At 38.6% G+C, this 20,125-nt stretch overlaps 1 protein-coding gene across 3 annotated transcripts in view; it reads right to left on the bottom strand.

Moving 5' to 3' along the window:
- SRF (serum response factor) overlaps positions 1–20,125 on the bottom strand; it is a 70,312-nt gene that overhangs the window by 7,681 nt on the left and 42,506 nt on the right. Inside the window, exons 3-5 of one of the 3 annotated variants that reach the window (XM_026695875.2) lie at positions 15,016–15,277; positions 14,224–14,409; positions 1,269–1,388 (exon numbers count right to left, since the gene is read on the bottom strand). In XM_026695875.2, coding sequence (XP_026551660.1) covers positions 1,269–1,388; positions 14,224–14,409; positions 15,016–15,277 — 568 coding nt within the window. The remainder of the gene's footprint in view (positions 1–1,268; positions 1,389–14,223; positions 14,410–15,015; positions 15,278–20,125) is intronic. The other 2 variants (XM_087932081.1, XM_026695876.2) reach the window with 2 other exon arrangements.

Here is a 20,125-nt window from a genome sequence, read left to right as displayed (position 1 = left end):
AAGAATAAGTGTAGAATAAATTCCTATTATTGTAAGAACACTAAGATTAAATAGCATATTCTGCAGAATACCCCTACTTTCCCATAGCAGGAGCAGGGAGAAAACAGCTTCTTATTATAAAATTGGAAGAGATGCATCAACTACGATAACCAAGATAATCTGGTTCAGCCTCAAGCAAAGGAGAGTCCTTCATTTTCTAGATTCCATCATCAAACCATATTAGGAGTTATCTGCTATCTTGAAATTTTGACTCACTGATTACAGATCTTTTGCCGCAAAAGACAGGAAGTCTGGTCCTCCTTCTTAAGGAATTAGGAAACACTGATGACGTATTGTCTTAAACATACATGGGAACTGAATAAATGTGATTGAAACCAGGGCAGTTTTGATCCAACTCATTTTACTTTGTGACAATGTGGGGATGGCATAGGAAGTTTTTTAAAACTCAGATATATGTGCTTAATCTCCTGGAGGCTTTGCTCATTTTGTCTAAAATTTTCTGCAAAAAGTCAGCAGAAAATTACACCACTGTTACATGTAGTCCTCCGGTTCTGACTACATGGCAACAATTCAAAGTAACAATGGCACTGAATGAGAAGGACTTATAACTGACCTCTAACCTGCAGTTGTTGCAGCATCCCCCGTGATCACAATTTGGGAGCTTGGCAACCAATTCACAATTACAATACTCACAGTGTTCTGTGATCAAGTGATTGCCATGTGTGACCTTCCCTGCTGGGTTCTCCCAAGCAAAGTCAATGAGGAAACCAGCAGGAGTCTCCAAAGTCGCTCCACAAGTGTTTCCCACTCCTGCCATTTTTTCACATGCCCACCCAGGCTCTCTATGGCCACCCTCCATAGTGCTTACCCACAGTAGTTGTTTGACCTCTTACCTACTGGCCTGCTTGCCTGGGACTCCCACTTCTTCCCATGTCAGAGGTCACATGAGGTCTTTGCTTAATGACATGCAATATCCTGAGGTTATGACTGCAGGGTCACTAAGTAATGCAGTCATGTGAGATCCTTGCTTAATGAGCCACATAGTCCTGGGGTTACAACAAGCAACCAGGGTTGCTATTACTAAGCAATGTTGTCACATCACTCTTTATAACTGTATTGCTTAGTGATGGAAATTCAAGTCCCAGTTGAATTTCATAATCCAAGGTCTACCTGCATTGAGCTTCTTGATGTTGAGTTCTGGTGGACAACCCTGAAGAACTCCTGATCTGTAGCTGCAGAGAAAGTGTTAGGGGTGGTTAGTTGCCTACCTGTCCCACTGGAAGAGGTCTGTGTGATGTCAGTGCTGCTGTCGCTCGTAGGAGACGTTTGCTGGGGGCCCTGATGCACCTGGATGGCTTGCACAGGAACCTGTTGAGCCACTGCACCACCTGGGAAGCAAGACAAGCTGCTCTTAGCATCTGCTGTTGCTTGAACCCTTTGACTTTAGTTGACAAGGTAGATGCTTTTTCCAAACTATTACAGCAACATGCAATCCCCTCCGCTTTGTTACAGCAGTTTTTTCAAAGATATTTTTAAGAAATTATTCAAATGATTTTGCCTTCTAACAGCACTGTTAGAAGTTAGAAGCCAATGAGGGAGGAATTTAAGTAAGACAATGTAAATAGGATGAGTTGTAGGACTTTTTTTTTGTATTTGAAATAAAGCACTGTACAAGAAGTGATGACTTTTGTTATTTAGGATCATGCAGTATCTAATAAGTCAGCAATGTAAAACATTTCCAAGAAATATGGAAACTAATCTTCAAATCATCACAAGAAAGAAAAAGCAGTTTTAACAGTAATTCCATGCAAACATTAGATACAATGAAAGAAGTTTGTTTGTTTATCTATCAATCACATTTAGAAACTGCCCATCTCCCTCACAGAGGGACTTTTAAAAATTTAAGAAACACAGCAGTGTGACATAATGCTTAAGAAGTTGGACTGGCAGCCTTCAGCATGGAAGTTCACCAGATGATTTTGGGATAGACATTCTCATTTAGCCAGACTTACCTCATTGGGTTGTTGCCATAGGGCAAAATGGGTAGAGGGAACACTATTAATATTTCCTTAAGCTCCTGAACAAAAGGTGGGAAATACCTAATAAATAAAAATAACTCCCCCAAAGAGAGGGGAATCTGTGAGGGAGATGGGCAGGTTCTAAATATTGGGAAATTACATTTCTCCAACCTGATGCCGTTTAGAAATATTGGACCTATAACTACCATTAACTATAACTTTCAGATTCAAGCAAATATGGCTAAGACTTTCTTGGGTGAATATTTTAGTCAGAAGACTTCTGGCAAGCACTAGGTAACAAAAGAACTGTTCCAAAAGGATTCAACCAGATTTGGGGAAAAACCACCAAATAAGTATTGTATAAAGAAAGCTATCATATCTTGCTCTTGAGCAATTCAGAATCCAAAAGCTGTAGTACCCATGAACAGAAAGGATCCATTGGGCTGCAATGAGTAATTATGTCCATGAATTTATTTGTATTATTAATTCTATAATGTATGTATGTAACCTTGTGTTTGTCTCTGTGTATGTTTACATGTAGAGAGAATGTATTCATATGCTGACACTATATTAATTATATTTTGTGCGAGGAAGCAGTATTACACAGGAATAAGTCAAAACTGAAATATGATAACAGACCCTCTTTTTTGCATCAGTATGCTTTCTTATTCTTTTCTAATCCATTTAGAGCACAAATATAGCTAAAATAATATTTATACATCCCCCCCAGCCTATCCAAAGGGATTTTTTTGTTTACCAGCATCCAAAATAATGTACACTGAAGGAGAAAAGTATAAGACCAAGTGTAAGGGGCCTCCTAGTAAAGCATTTGGTTAGCTGCCGCCACCATGGGTTTCTCTTTCCCAGCAAGCACAGTAGACAGGACATGCAAATCTAAATTTCCAGGTTTAAGTGTCTACATCACTGGCTACAACATTTCCTTTGTCTTTACCTATTTACCTATTTTAGTCCAAATCTTCAATCCACTGTAGCCTTTCCATTATCTAATATTATCAAACTATAAAACAGCCTTTAAGACAAATATACCATGCTCACAGAAAGATGAGGGTCTTTAGGACTCTTTTGCTCTCTTATTCTTTTTCCCTTTCAGAAAAAGGATCTGGCAAATATGAATAGGGCTGTCAACTGGGTATTTCCTGCAGTACATAAATATCAGCAAATCACACAAGGCATATCATAAAACCGTATAAAGGTCTAAGTTAACTTTTAAACTAACTTTATTCAATTTCTGGCATCTTGTGCAAAAATAGTGTCCCAACCTGACAGCAGCACCTGGTTAACTTGCAATGATCTGGATAAGCTAGGTAAGCTCAGTTGATCTGCTACCATGATAGAAACTACCAGGAAATCCCAGAACAGAACTAGATTTGGAAATTAAAAAGCATCTTGAGGAGAAAAAAAACTTATACAGAACAAATTTAGTAGATTTAATGGATGCTCACTTCATATGACCCATAATAATCCTTAGTGAAAAGATGCAGCTTGCATTTTCCAGAAGAACCTTCTAGAATTTTGTTAATTGTATTTCATTACTACCCACATGAACTGATCTACCATGAACAGAAGCTAATACCAGCAATAGGCAATCTGAGAATTCTTCATTTATTTAACCACATCTCCCATAATCCATAATCACCGGCTACAGTGACAAGGGCTCATGGAGAGCAAAAAATCCAAAATCTATAAAGTACCAGTTTGTTTTCTCCTGGGCTATCAGGACAATCAGTACGGTATTAGCGGTTAAAGCAGTGGGCTAGAAACTGGGAGACCACAAGTTTCACGGACACAAAGCCATCTGGGGGACTTTAGGTCAATCCCATCTCTAAGCCTAGGATGGAGGCAGTGGCAAATCACTTCTGAAAAACCTTGCCAAGAAAACTGCACAGATCTGTGAAGGGGATTGCCAGGAGTCAATGCTGATTTGCAGTCTGCTGACTTCTAGTGCATGAAAGTAATGAAAACACTAACTGTAATGAATGAAATAATTTGGCAGATGCCAAAGGTCAGTTTGAGCAGGCTCATACTCAGAAATGAAAATGATTATATTAACCATGATTTATTGAATAATGGCTGGGTTTATATAAATACCCAAACTTGAAATATCCATACATGTTACAGTTAAGCACAATGTGCAACTTCCACTTTTGGTGCTTTTGGTGCCACTTACCATTTTTGCTGCAACCTGAAATAGGCTACGATACAGCTATTCATAAAATATATACTTTTCAATCCTCACAACTATGCCAAATAGTCAGAACTTTACTCAAGCAAGCGGTTTCTCAGTGGCTATCACCAATAACCTGGATCCATTTCAACCACATTTATATTTAGAAGTTATGCCTAAGATAGCTTTGGTGGCCCTAAAGGGTATTTATTCTATGTCAAGAAGAGGATAACAAGAAAGATAATTCTCCAAACCACTCTAAATTTCTCTGTTGTTTGGTTGGCATCACACAGAAAGCTAGGCTAAAAAATGGTCTGAATTGTTTTTGATGAATTGTGGGAACCCAGCCATTGTCTTAGCATGTTGTATAAATAGATCATCACATTAAACATTAATATGATGTATTTCTTTAAGCATAATATATTATGTGATTTCAGCAACTGTGTTTTGTTAACCTAGATTTAGGATTAGTTTACTATATGAAGCACAAAAGTTTTTGATGCTTTATTTTGTTCTTACCCCATCTCTGAATTACCTTCCCAAAAGACTAAAACAACACCAAATTTATTTTCTTTACAAGAATCAGATAAAAAAATATTTTATTTACTGAGACCCTTTAAATCAAGGGTCTTCAAACTTGGCAAGTTTAAGACTTGGGGACTTCAACTCCCAGAATTCCTGAGCTAACAGGACTGGAGGAAGAATTCTGGGAGTTGAAGTTCACAAGTCTTAAAGCTGTCAAGTTTGAAGACCCCTGCTTAAAATCAATTTCAATTGTTTTGACAAAATGGTGCAGTGGGCTGGAATCCAGTGAGTGAGTTTAAAACTCACCCCCTCTAAAATATCTAGGGTTATCAGTTCCTTGGAAAGGGAAATTATAGTTCTCTTTATCTAGTTTTGGGTCTTGTGTAGAGAACAGATCCCAGGTTCAAAACAATTCTGTGTATCTTTCCATATGTGTATGTAACATTATAAAAATACAAGCAACGACATAAGAATCAACATGCACATTCTAAAACACGGGGTCAAACTCGCAGCGTCACATGATGTGTCATAACATTTTTCCCTTTTGCAGAGCTGGGGTGGACATGACATGCGCATGACGCATCCGGCCCATGACCCACCACTTTGACACCTCTGTTCTAAAAAGACTGGGTAAAGTGAGTGTAAAATCCCCCTACATTCTCCCCCAGCCTAATATTTCTATCAAACTGACTCTCACACTGACTTTATCTTTTATTTTCTTCTAGTGGTTAGTAAAAACAATTCTACCCTTTGTAGAATTTAGGTGAGATAATCAACTGCAGAAATTGCATTAAATTAGAACTATTTTATGTGATTGTAAATTAGAATATATTTTAAAAAATAATCTACAATTATATATTTCATTGCTGCCAATCGCCTTGATTTATGCAGAAAAGATTTAAAAAGCACATGATGTAAAGTTGGTTTCTGTCTATCCCTATAATAGACAATGGAATAATTTGGTGACATTATATTTTGTAGAAATGCTTGGAATCAAGCACAAAGAACAGGAGAGAGAAGAGACATGAGTTTTAGTAACCAGATACAAAATGCAGTATGATGACAGAAAGTAGGCAGAGTTTTCCCTTTTTGTCTGGGTTGAGAAAGTACTTTGTCCTTTTATTTAAAAATAAAACTACATTAAGGCTGAAGGGTTACCCTACAGGTGTAGTTCAAAATGTGTCACCCACTTTAGCAACTGTGAACAATAGTACAAACCAATCAACCAGTCTGAAAGTGCCTTGAGTAATGACTCAAAAATGTGCAATACAAATCCTCACTTAAATGCACTAAATGCAATTAAGACTATACTCTTGAGGCTACGTGTCTTAAAAAAAGAAGAGTAAATTTATTTTTTATAGAGGATAAAGGATGTTGGAAGGGTCAGGATTAGGAATATCTGGAAAGAAAGAGAGCCTACAGTTACGTGCATTTTTTCCTTTCCGTAAGAGAAAAATGAGGACTTGGAAATTCGGATCCCTCTTGGATGTCAGAGATTTAAAGAACATTTTTAGTTTTAACCAGTTGTAGTCAAAATGCTACAATACAATTAAAATGAAAGAGAATGAAGAGCATTTGACTCCCGCACTTAAAATGATGTGTACACAAAGTTTAAACTGGTTATGACAAAAGCTTGTAGTTTTTGTTTCTTGAAATATATTAAAAAGGAAAAGAAAAACAAATTTTGGCAGTCTTTCAGTATATATAGTTTAAAATATATTTTTTAGTACTTGGCACCATATATATGCCATTATATTTGATTTTGCACTATGTCACAAGGCTTTCCTTAAGGCTTTGATTTCATGATTATGGGGGGGAAAGGCACAACCACAGTCCTTTTCTTAAATTTCATCACCGTTGATGTGGTTTCTTTTAATGTTTAAAATGTGCAAACTATCAAAAAAAAATATAGATAATATTGGAGTTCTTCTGATTTTAAATATACATCATAATACTTTACAAGCAAGTTAAAATGGATTTAATTTGAAAATCATAGAATATGCAAATGACCTTTTCAAAAGGAACACAATGTGTTCTGATAATTTTTGTGACTAATACCATGTATCCATGATCAATGAACTATGAGGCTTTTGAATCAGACATAGACCATTAGTACTACTATTTGAGCTAAACTTCTGCATGGTTCATAATTTTAAAGTGTATAGTTAATATTATGCATGTTCTTGTCTTCTTTCTTTCATTTTTACAAGTTCTGTGCCCATTTGCAAAACAAAAAAGCTAATAATCAGTAATAGTCCTATAAAAGATGTTAACTATGTTTAGTCATTGACTGATCTTGCTCTAACCTTAAAATTGTGTGATTATTGACCTCTGTTGCATTTATTCTAAAACAAAAAAAAATAGCTAGCCGTTTTGAATATCAATGTTACCCTGGTGTACTCATTGCTGTATGCATTATTGTTCTCTGTAGCTGTTTTATGACTTCATATTAGCAAATATGAAATTCTGTGGAAAAACACAAAAAAGCTTTGATCTTCAAGAAATACCCCTGTAGCAGGAAACAAATGGCTTGTTCTTGATAACTTTCCCATCAAGAATTTAGTATAAGCAAATATGCCTATATCATTTTAATGTTTTTGTTAGTGTTTCCAAGCTTAATGTACTTCAGAATCAGAATCATTTCTTTATATTCTTTTTCATATGATTTTCCTGATGCTCTTCATCACACATTAGTGATCAGAAATGAGGTGTAATTCCCCATTCCCTGCCTTCAAGAGCTAAGTAGGTATCTTAATGTAAGTTGAAGGGAGTTCTGCCCAACTCATGGATTGTGCAAGAATGAACTACTATTGGGTTTGACTGTTGTGGATTGATTGTGGTGTGATGTATTTGAAGGCTACTGAATGCAACTTACAATGCTCAATAAAAAATCTTTATTCTTTTAGTATAAAAAAAGATGCTTCAGAAGCTGGAACATTCTAAAAGTTAAGATAGCAACTGAGACTGCATGATCAAAGCATCTCCCTCTTTTTACCTGTGTGGCAGGGTTTCAATCATATGGCCACTATCTTGACTTCTTCGCCTCTCCTGGAGATGCCTCTGGCCCTGAATTTAGTCCTAGGGCTTTAAGTTGCCCATGTGTGTCGTAAAATGATGTTCTCATTCTGTCCTACCTATATATAAAGGTGCTCAATCTAAGGGTTAATCAGGTATGAATATCCATTTAAGTTCACAAAAAATTATTACACCAGAACAAAGTGAGAATGATCTAATCTAACAGGGTGGTTGCTTTAAATTGTTGCCAGGTTAATCCAAAGTTACACCCCCATAGAGAGACAGATAGACAAATTCTTAAGAGTGAGTTTGTTCCAATCACCTACATAAAATGTATTCCTAGGCCCTAAATTTCACACACCATTATTCTGTTTAGCTCCACCCACCAGTTCTTCCCTTGGGTTTTCTCTAGACCTCCCAATCTGATTCATTACGCTCCGTTGAACATATTACTGACTCAGTAGTTTTCTTTTCCTAATTCAAACTACCACAGAAGTAATGTTACAGCCTCCCAGGGTAGGCTAATATAACTGAACTTCTTTTCTAATCTCTTAAATCTGGTATCAGGAGAAATTTTTATGTCTTTTATCAGAACTTCAATCTCAGGTTGTGGCAGAACAATGTAGGGTCACTACATCCTGCAGCAGAACTGAACAGAAAATAGGTCATCCAAAAATTCTAGTTTCATGGCAACCCAAGCATCATTGCACTGCTTTATTTTTTCCAAAGGGAAACCCCCAAAATGAAAATTGTAGCAAATTAAATTCTGGTAATAATTAGGAGAAAATCACACAAGGTGGCAGCACTTGGCCAACCTTGTCTGATCTTGAAAGAGTTAAATAGGATGAGATCTGTTATAGTACTTGGGCTACCATGAAATACCCAGATGTATATAAGGTTTAGATATAAAAAATAAATCCAGAAAGAGCAGCGGGAAACGACTTTCATATTATTGACAAGAAAACCAGGAGTCAACTTCAATGGGAGTGTGGGGGAGGTGTTTGCTTTACCTGACGTGAAACCTTCCCATAGTAAAGTATTTTCATTCATAAAACAAGTCATATCATAAAGTGTTTATTCTGTAGGAAGCATTTAGCTGTATTTGTGTAGATCCTGCACTTAGCTGGATTAGATTACAGATGGATCATCTGTGACATACTCCATTACTGATTGCAGTGGCTGTGGATGCTGCAAATTGTGTCTAGGAACATTACAATCTTCAGGAGAAGACTTCTCTTGAGATGCTCCCAGGCTATGGAGAGCACTCAAAAAGTATTGCCTGCTTTCAATTCCTATTTTCTAATCACGTAGAAAATCTGTAAAGACACCTCTGTGGAAAACTGTCAGTATATGAAACTTAGGAAAGGAAGAGATTTGGGGGAAGAGGTAGCAGGAAGGCCGTTGCAACCGTGTTTGCACAATCAGTAGCATGAACTTTTGGTTCATGTTTCTAATTGATGTTTTCTAACTCTCATAAACAACTTGGTTTTCTTAAAATTTGAAATCATATGTTGGAAGTCTTATCAGAACTTCATCTTTCATTCAAAGGCAAAGTAGCAAGTGTGGTAGCAAAGGAGATAGGGGACGACTCAAAGTGCTTAAGGTAGTCCTGGACTTACGACCACAATTGAGCCCAACATTTCTGCTGTTAAGTGAGACATTTGTTAAGTGAGATTTGCCCCATTTTATGACCTCTCCTGCCAGTGAAGCTGGCTCTTCCCCATTGACTTTGTTCATGAAAAGGTTGCAAAAGGTGAAATATGTCCTTGGGGCACAGCAACGCCATAAGTATTAACCAGTTGCTAAGCATCTGAATCTAGATCACATGATCATGGGGATGCTCCGAAGGTCGTAAGTGTGAAAAACAGTCATAAGTCACTTTTTTCAGTGCAATTTTACCTTTGAATAGTCACTACATGAATTGTTACAAGTCAAGGACTACCTGTAGTATGATAAATGGCATGCTGGCATAGATATTTATTGTGCTTCCCTGATAAAGTTCTGAAACTTGAGAGAAACTTATAGCCCCTCTGGCAGTCTTTAGTGTGAAAGGGCTACTAGGCCTTTCTTTTTCAGGCCCTCTCCCCAAACCCTGCCTTACACAGCTATGTTAGACCCAGGACCAGTTACCAGTTTTGAATTTCTGTGTATTATTAACATGTTCATGCAAAATACATGTTGCCTTCTTCTAGCCACAAGTAACGAGTAATCAATCCATGCTTTGTTTAATTTATTGCATTTTTAACATAAAGATTGCAGTTTACACAGTATGGAAATGTCATCCCAAGATGTTCCTTCCCTGCCAGCAGGTCTCCCTGCAGACAATTATATCAAAATTGGCTTGTGTTCTGCATGTGATTTGGGGCCAAACAGTTTGGTAATGTATGTCAGATGAAAATAGTAGCAAACTGGGAAGGATGTTTCATTTCCTTTTTGGAATGGAATGGGTGTAGTCATAGAATATGGCCATTATCTGAGTGCCATTATCGTTAAATTGGCTAGTGAGCACAAATGAGTGATTATGCCGTTGCAAAACGTATTTCGGAACTGCAAAGCATGTTTTTAGGATTGAAGTTAATTAGTTACTTATGATAGATTCTTTACCTGGGATTTGGATTAAATGACCCAAATCAATACATCTGTCTCTCCTTCTATGTTAGTGTTTAAGGGGAGAGTCTTGCCATGGGGGACTCCTCTGATTGTAGCATGACCTGGCTAAGGCAGATATCATGTAGCAAGATCAGAAAAGGTCTTGCTATCTTGGCTGGTGTTTCAGAACCCCAGACAACCTCTATCACTCTACAAAAAGCAGGTGATGAGAATTAGGAGGACCTGATCAAGATGGGAGCAACTGACTGAAATGAAATAAATGAACAGGGTTTTTGCACAGTGAGTTTTGTTTACCTTATTGAACAACCATTGTATGTTGACTTCATACCATAAATGCCAAGCCCTTAATTTCCAAACCATAGTGGCTGGTTTCATACAAGATACAAAGCCATAAGGAATCCGATAAAGCTGTAGTTTAAAAACTAAATGAGGTAAGATTTAGAGACTAGTATAAGCTGTTGCTAGCCCCAAGCTTGCTATCTTCTGTTCAAAAGATGGCAAACTAATATAGAATGAAAGGAAATGTTAAGAAAAAGAATATTTGCTATTTCAGTAGTTGTTAGAAGCCATTTCTGTTTAACAAAAATAAAGGAATATGAATGTAAAGAAAGCATAAGAAGAACCAAAACAGGAGCAAATTAGTCAATTATCTACCTAATGAAGTTATTTCACCAAAACTACATGCAGCTCATTCCTGTCAACAGGAATTTAGATATGTTCACCTACTTGGGGCAAGGGAAGTAATCCCTTTGTTAAGGGTTAATTGACCAACCCAATTTACTTAATCAATAAAACATTAAAACCAAATAATCCAAAATTAATGTTTTTAAAATGTAAAACAACATTATAAAATTGCAAATGAGGGAGAGTTCCTAAATGGTGACCAAGAAGCTGTTAATATAGGGGTGTGAGTGGGGGGAAATTTTCACGGGGCCAACTAGTCCAAGGACTGGTTGGGTCCTTGTGTCCCCCATGCAAAGCTACATACCCACGTTTTGACCCCATTGCGGAAGGCCAAAAGACTGGGGGCTTTCCTCACCTCTGAGGGCAAGATGTTCCACAATTTTGTGGTGGTTTTGCAGAAAAGTGGCACTTCTGGTTTTTTGGTAAAACTCTTCAGGGCTGCCACTTTACTTAACAATTACTACAAAAAAAACGACCATAAAACTAGGTTGGTCACATGACCAACCTGTTTTACAGCCATTATGGCAAAAAACCGTAATGGACAGACCTTATTATAGTTGTATATTAAGGACTACTTGTACTAATATCATATTACTTTTAGCATGTAAACCATAAAATAATTTAAAGAAATAAACCAGATATTAACAATAACCATATCAGCAGGGACATTAACTATGTATTTCAGACTTACTCTGATCACAGCAGAAAAACCGATCAAACTCTTTTGCTCTATCAGAAATCAGAACTAAAATGAAAAGCACTTTCTGCTAGGCCTGACATGCAGCAGGGGAAAAGGCATTACCAAGGCCTCTGGAATATTAATTTGAGTACTTGGCAGGTTAAAAATGTTCTGCATGTAAGGAATGGGAAATCCCAAAGGCCTAACTCATGCCCCAGCTGGCCTATCCTGCCTTCTGAATCTTGTGAGACCACTGCCTCCAAATCTCAGGCTACCTTTCTGCTATTGCTGATTGCTGTTCTTCCTGCATTCATTAATTGTCCTTCCCCTATCTGTTATTCTAGAGTGTGCAAATAAAATTGTGCACTGATACTTTTAGCTATAGGGAGAACCTGCAATCTGCTGTCTCTAGAGCCCACCATTGCCACTGAGTGGAACATAGAGCTGGAAAAGTGATTATGGAGTTCAGTACCGATATTTCATTACTTGATTTTTAACCCTCCATATCTCTGGTCTGTTCAACTACATAATTAGGACAAGAAATAGCAATTAAAAGTATTTATTTAATTATTTATTTAATTTGTATAGCTGCCCATCTCAGCCTAATGTCTGGGCAACTTACAATTATAAAACTGTAAAACAATTAAAAAAAATACAAACAATCCAAAGAATAAATACATACAGCAGCCAAGAGAGTTAAACAACTATTTTGGTTAACCCACAACCAATTAACTGTAAAACCAAGGAATGGGTCCCTAACACATTATGAGCCCCAAGCCTTCGCACACAGGCAAGTTTTTAAAGCCTTATAAAAAACCAAGGGGTTTGGCCCATTGTAATCCTGAAGGGGAGAATGTTCCACAAAGCATGGGCTACATCAGAGAATAAATGCAAAATGGGGGAAATTAAAAATAAAGTTAATACTAAAATTAATTTAAAAAGCACTTATGAAAGAGATTAGTTACTTTCCACTACATCACTTGTAAGTGAGTGGTCTCTCTCTCTCTTTCTCTCCTTCTCTTCCCTCCTAGTAAGCATGCACCTTATTTAACTTTACCAGTGACAACTCAGGAGAAATAGAAACTTCTGTCACAACCAATATTGCTTTGTCATCCTGCACTGCCCCAAAACATCACTCCCCAAAGCAAAAATGTACCCCACAGAATATCACCACAACAGTGGTGGGATTCAAACAATTTTTACTACCGGTTCTGTGGGCGTGGCTTGGTAGGTGTGGTGTGGCTTGGTGGGCATGGAAGGGGAAGGATACTGTAAAATCTCCATTCCCTTCCCACTCCTGGAGGAAGGTTACTGCAAAATCCCATTCCCTCCCAACCCCACTATCCTGCTTTCCAGCTCCGCTCTCCTGTGCATGGCAACAAAAGAAGACCCAGCTGATCAGCTGAGACTCGGGAGGCAGAGAAGAGATGGGGGAAGGGCCAGTCAGAGGTGGTATTTTCCAGTTCTGCAAACTACTCAAAATTTCTGCTACCAGTTCTCCAGAACCTCTGCACCACAAGAGCAGCAATTTTAAATTTTAAAGGAATTATTCTCCTAAACAGACTAACATCCCAGAAGAACATTATTACGTGGCTTCAGAGAAGAAAACACCTCATGTTAATAACCTTGTATCAGCTGTCCCAGAGAGGACAGTTATAGTTGCAGTAAATAAATATATTTGCCCTAAAATATTCCTTCATCTCCAGAAGGAAAAAAAGTCTCCACATTCAAAAGTGTTTGCTACACAGGGTCTTAATTCTTCAATCTAGGCTTCTCCTTTACAAGGCACTGTCTTCAGTCAAGGGTTTGAGTGCTTAAGCCATGCCTGCAGGCTTTGAAAGTTGAGTGTCTTCTCTTGTCATCACAATTTGAATTATGAAAAACCAAAGATCAAGAACTATTTCTTATAATAGCAGGAAAAAAAATACAAATTTAAGCAATACTTCAAGACTACAAATCACCAAATAAGGGCAGACTTTTAAACAAGTAAAAAAGAGAGCGAGCGAACAGGTGGATGTCTGTTAACTGGGCAATAAAATAGACAATCATTTTAAAAAGCAGTATTGGACAAACAAAAGAGGAAGGAAAATGGTTAGATGTTTAAAAAATGAAGATGGCAGGCATGGTCCTGAGATTGCAGATTTAGAAGGATCAGTCTCAGCTAAGTGGCAAGTTCTTAGGACTACCTTTCAGACAGCTGAAAGAATTGGCTTCTATTTTGGGGGATATATTACCAGTTATTAGTCATATCTGTCTTTATTCCTCCTAAAATAAATTATCACTCACATTCAGCTGACAAAGCAACAGCATTTGCACCTTCCCCTCCTGCTTCAGCACACCTCCATTTGGATTTAGAAGCTAACTTTTCCCAACTTTCTATCACTGCTCTTAGGAGGGCTTCCCCAAAACACAAGACAACTCAACCCCAGACAGGTCAACCAGCTGCCCTGAAAACGTGCATTCCCACCAACCTTCCATGTGCAAGCAGCAATGTGAGTGCAGCTGACCTGTCAGAGACACAATCTGCCCTCCGGCTGTAGATGGAAATCGGAAGACTGTCTGTTGTGCCTGCTGTAGCTGTCCAGGTATGCCTACGACCGCCGCCTGGCCCTGCTGGTTGGAGAGGGCCAGCGAGTGCGGCTGTAACTGAGTGAGAGGAATGGTAGGGGTCCCAGGAGGGAGTGGAGCACCTGCTGGAAGGAGGGAGAAAAAAAGTCTTTTTTATCAGGGCCAGGTGTTTTTAAAATCTCCTTCATTCCTTCTTGGATTCTTGTTAATCTCTCTCCTCCCAGATTATCATCATATGCAGCCTTCTCCAACCTTGTGCCTTCAATTGAGCTGTGAACTATGAGTTCCAGAATTCTGAGTGGAATTCTGGAAGACGGAATATCCAGTTGAGGGAGGCTGCCATTCATCTTTCATGGGAGGAAGAGGAGGGAAGGCACTGACCAAGCTCCATGTCCCAGTTCCAAACCCTACAATTCTCACAATCAGAAATGTCAAAGTGGGACCTTTCCATTTCCTCAAAGGAACAAGGAGGCTGGCAGCAGAGACAGCAACACTACCATTTCCCTAAAACTTCCTGTTCTCCTGGTAGAACCTATCCCTTGACCAGCTATTATTCTGGCCTCAGCCATATTCCTTCATGAAACCATCGTATTTAAGAGAATACAGTTTTGGCATTTCCATTCCAGCCTCTCACAAGTCAAAAAAGGGTGAAGGCCGAGCATGATCAGTGTAATTGCAGAAGAATCAGCAGCTATTGCAAAAATGCTTCAACTGGCAAAAGAGAAACTGACCTGACATGAGGGTAAAGCCGGTAGGTATCTGCATGAGTCCTCCAGAGGCCACTGCGCTGGTTCCAGTGGTTTTCAGTACTGTTCCGTTGGCACTGGTGACTGTACTGGGGCTCACACTGGCAGAGACTGGTGCTAAGTAGTTAGTAATAGGGAACGAGGGTCCGCTGCTGACCTGCATGGATGTGGATGTCGTGGGTGCTGTCTGGATGGTGGACGTCGTCCCTGGGAGGTTGGTGACAGTGAAGGCTGGCTTCAATGAGTCCTGCAAAAGAAGCACAAGTAGGAAGAGCCAAGCCCAAACACACTGCCCAGAGCTGAATAGAGCCTTTTCTCTTCTGACTATCTGGCAGTATCTACATCTAAATGTTAAAGATAACATGTATAAGTGAATAAGCTCTCAAAATCACCATACTACTCCACATGTGGTTGGATTTAATTCCTATTGCCCTGTCTACTCCCAGGCTACTGGTATAGACGACTATTTTTCAAACTCGTCTGCCTTTTAAGAAGTGTAGCGTTCAACACCCAGAGTACCCCAGCCAGCCATAAAAGAAACTCCTGAAAAGTATTTCAAAATATTACTAATGGCAGATCAATATTTCAGTGCCAGGTTATCAAGAAAAACGGCAATTAGCCCTTGATTTACATAGCCTGGAAAAAGTAATTCAAACAACTCACAAACATCCCACTCAAATGGATTCACTCATAAATAAGGGCAGGAGTTTTACTCAATCATTTTCCAAGACTCAGGATCCTAACCCCTTATTCTTTAACACTAAGCCATTATTAATGCAGTTCCATGTCCCTGGCCATGGTCTCCTATTCTGAATTTAACAAATCCAAAAGCAGCTGGTGGATCCCCGCCTTCCCTTCTCCCCATTCTAAACCAAGGATATTCATTCTTCTTTGATATTTCACAATGGTTGAGTCCCATCAGCAGTCTGAGTAGCTTACCAAACACTTTCATGGGAAGGCAACAAAAGGCCTAAACAAGATACATATTCAGTCTGTTCAGGCAGGCCTAGTTTATGCTAAACCTGAGACCCAATGGCAGCAAGGACCCTAACCAGGGAAATTATTTTTTTCTTAACATTTCACTTGGACATGCTTCCTATAACTTAAGTCCACAATTCTATATCCTGTCTTCTAGGAATAACATAGATTGTGTCTTTCTATATGACACCACTTCAAAAGTGTTCTCATATCCCACTGGAGTCTTTTTTTTTTTCAAGGCTAAACATACCCATTTCTCTCAATCTCTTGTCAAAGAATCATTTTTCTGTCTTTTAGGAATATTTGTTGTCCTTCTCTTAATGCCTTTCAGGTTGTCTGAATCCTTCTTAAATTATGGTACCCAGAAGCTAATGCATTACTCAAGATTTACCTGGTGCAGGCATCTTAGATGATGCAATCTTTTCATATTGATCTCTCAAATAACTTAGAGAAGAGAAGAGAAGAGAAGAGATGGAAGGGACCATGGAGGTCTTCTAGTCCAACTCCCTGCTTAGGCAGGAAACCCTAACACCCTATACTACTTCAGACAAATGGTTATCCAATCTCTTCTTTAAAACTTCCAGTGTTGGAGCATTCACAACTTCTTGAGGCAAGTTGTTCCACTGATTAATTGTTCTGTCAGGAAATTTCTCCTTAGTTCTAAGTTGCTTCTCTTCTTGATTAGTTTCCACCCATTGCTTTTTGTCCTGCCCTCAGGTGTTTTGGAGAATAGCTTGACCCCTGCTTCTTTGTGGCAGCCTCTGAGATATTGGAACACTGCTATCATGGAACCCCAGTTCTTCTTTTCATCAAACTAGACATACCCAGTTCCTGCAACCGTTCTTCATGTCCTAATGTCTTCACTGTAATCCAGTATTCTGCTGCTACAATCATTCACCCAACCCTGATTACATGATACCGATTCTTTAAATCCCTAACTAGCTTCCTATATGTTCTACTTCAGTTCCAAGTTACTTGCTCAGCTTCTATATGATATTCACATTTTCACACCTAGAAAACGTCGAGATGATCTCTCCAATGATTTGGTTTATGCCACTCCTAAGATTAACCACAAATCTGGTTTCCGTAGAATCAAGTTTAGTCTTCAAATTTATGCTTTGATTTTGTGTTGAGTTTCTTGTTTATTCATTTGCTTACATGTCATTAATTCATATTGGTCAATATGTAATGCACAAACTGAATGCAAATAAAAGAACAATGTTGCTTTTTTTTTACCATTAGTGCTTTTCCATGTAAATCTAATAAAATCAGATTTTGTAATAATATGAACAAATGCATCTCAATGCACAAAATGCCTTTCATCTTCAATGTTTGAGATTATTTAGCTTTTGTTAATAAGCCAAAACGTGCAATATTTCAAACTACTGAGGATTGTTTATATTCACTATCTTGTATGATACCGCTAGCTTTCCTGGAAGAGAGGTCTGAAGAGCAATTTGAAGGGTTATCTCTCCAAGTACTTAGAGAAAGTTTTTGTTTTATAAAAGTACAAAACTATCCATTTTATCAGCTCATTTGAGTCAGAGTTGTTTTGCTACAAATACCTTATCACTCACCATGAGTAAATTTTGTCTAAAAGCAAGGAAGCATCTATCTTAGTCAGTGTAACCTTAATTCTCTGTTAATTAGATGTTTAAGTTTGTGAACTTCTGTTAATTTAATTGATCGGTAAATTTATTGAGAAGCTTTTTGTGACCAGAACCATAAACTGAACTGACTACAAATTCCCACTGTCAACTCCATGCTATCAAAAGTCAGCATATTCACGGCACTATACAAATATGTAACTCTACAGAGTGGACCTTTTTATAAACTGTAAATTTTACCTCTAAGAGATGGCTTAGCCCGGAGATGACAGGTTCAGGTAACATGACATCCCACGAGGCCATAATGCAACAATGATTTTGCATTTCATGTGATCTGAGCCATTCTGGCTTTGATATAAGGCTTGGTACCATATATGAATTCAGGAAACTATAGCCTATTCAAAAACCAATGCTTAAGCAAACCATAACTTAGGATAAAATGTAAACCCTGCAATTGTGCTTTATGATAGTAAGTCACATACTAGATCTTCCAGGATTTGGAGAGCAACTCTCAAGTGCGATAAAGAGGCCGCTGGAAAATCTCTGGATCTATTGGATGCTTGAGATACTCTCTCTAAACTCTGACAGCCCCGATGGTGTACTGGTTAGAATGCAGTATTGCGGGCAAACTCTGCCCACAGTCTGGAGTTCAATCCCGACAGGGCTCAAGGTTAACTCAGCCTTCCATCCTTCTGCGGTCAGTAAAATGAGGAGCCAGATTGTTGGAGGCAATATGCAAATGCATTGTAAACTCTCCAAACAGTGCTATAAAGCATTATGGGGGTATATACGTCTAAATTCTATTGCTAAGTGCTATTGCTATACTTCCATTGAGATCCTGGGCAGTAATTAATCTTAGTTAGATTAGGAAGTGATCCAATCCAAGTAAAGGGTAAAAGTAATGCCCTCCATATTCAGTTAAACAGAGATCTAGCATATGACCACTTGGATATGCCGGATTAGAAATCACTTGTAACAAGCCACTTTTATAATGGAGACAATGAATTCCATGGCTTTCCCAGATATACGCCACAATTATACAGTAGAATCATTCAATATTGAAAACTATGGTTATTCAAGCCTGGAATCCAGATTAAGGAGGTCAGAGAATGAGCCAACCAGAAAGATATTTATTAAAAAGGAGGTGTTCATTTCATGTCACATCCCCCATTGATGGTCTCAATGGCCTCTTCCAAATCTGATTCTAAACAGATATAAAAATAAGATTAAAATATATATTTAATTATATTTTCTTTCAAAATCTAATTAAATATATAATTTTGAAAAGTAGGGACTGCCAAACTATTGTCTGCATAGAAATGGACTATTGGAAGGGCGGTGATGTTTCCATACAGCAAAGGCTTGACAGGAGGCACAGCTGCACCAGGGTTTTCTTTGTACTCAAAATACATCAAGTTTTCCCTCCCTGCAAGTTTGATTGACTAGTGTTCTAGATTCAAGTCACACTTTCAACTACCTTATTACAAAAGAAGTATCTGACGTCCCCATATGAGTAAAAATAACCATCTGCTTACATGAGAAATATAATAGGCTAATTCTGAGTGAAGGCCAATTCTATTTGTTTGTTTAATTTATTTACTTAAATCATTTATGTAGTTGCCCATCTTCTAACCAACTCTGGCCAACTTCCCATCAAAAGATTTGGAGCTTCGGGACAGAGTTCCAGCCACTGGGAATGAAGCATATTTCACTTGCATAGTCCTGTCCTGCTTTAGTGTCCTGATAAAAAGTTGTTTTAAAAAACTATTTGGAGGTGGGAAGTCATACATACGGTAGTCATGTTTTAAGGGCTATTAAACTGGAGAAAGTGTTGTCTTCTGGGATTAGAATAGCTATTTCTGTCTGAACTCTATAGTCTGAAATATCTTAACTTGTCTAGGGAGGGTTAATGTCTTGTTGTCATTAAAGTTGTCAGTGTTCCTGCTGCTGCCAGCTCCACCCCCCACCCCCACCCCAACTCCCAGCACTACTATGTAGATCCAGCCGGCAGGCACTCCCATGTGCTTCTCCAGGCTCCTGACCTGACACACTGCCAGAAACAAGGAATTCACAGCTCAACTAACATCTAAAAAAGGAAAGGCAGACAACAAATCCAGAACACCCTTCCTGCTGCATAGAGGAGGGGGAAGGCGGGATGGGGAGAAAAGGGGAGAGCCAGCCAGCAATTGCCTGCCTCTCTGCTCCTCTCCAGCCCTGGCACCAAGAACTGTGTAGATGGAATTAGGATAAGCATGTGATAATGGTGCACAGTTGAGCAAATTAACTTTCCATTATCTCAGCTGCAGCCTCCTTCTCATCACAGAGGACAGACCTATTGTTGAGGACAAAGCCAAACCAGCCACATGACAAGGTCCCTTGTTTCTTAACCTGAGGGATCACAGGATTTCTCCTGGCCCTAGCAGGATGCATCTAGCCTAGATCTGACAATGGGTCTGCTGGACCAGGAAAACCAACAGACCAGACCAAGAATTGCATAGTGAACTTTATTT

This window comes from Pseudonaja textilis, chromosome 1, assembly GCF_049901715.1.
Source record: "Pseudonaja textilis isolate UNSWEBS1 chromosome 1, rPseTex1.2, whole genome shotgun sequence".
Taxonomy (NCBI): domain Eukaryota; kingdom Metazoa; phylum Chordata; class Lepidosauria; order Squamata; family Elapidae; genus Pseudonaja; species Pseudonaja textilis.
The sequence above is the reverse complement of the archived record's forward strand: the minus strand, read 5'-3'. Positions and strand labels throughout refer to the sequence as shown.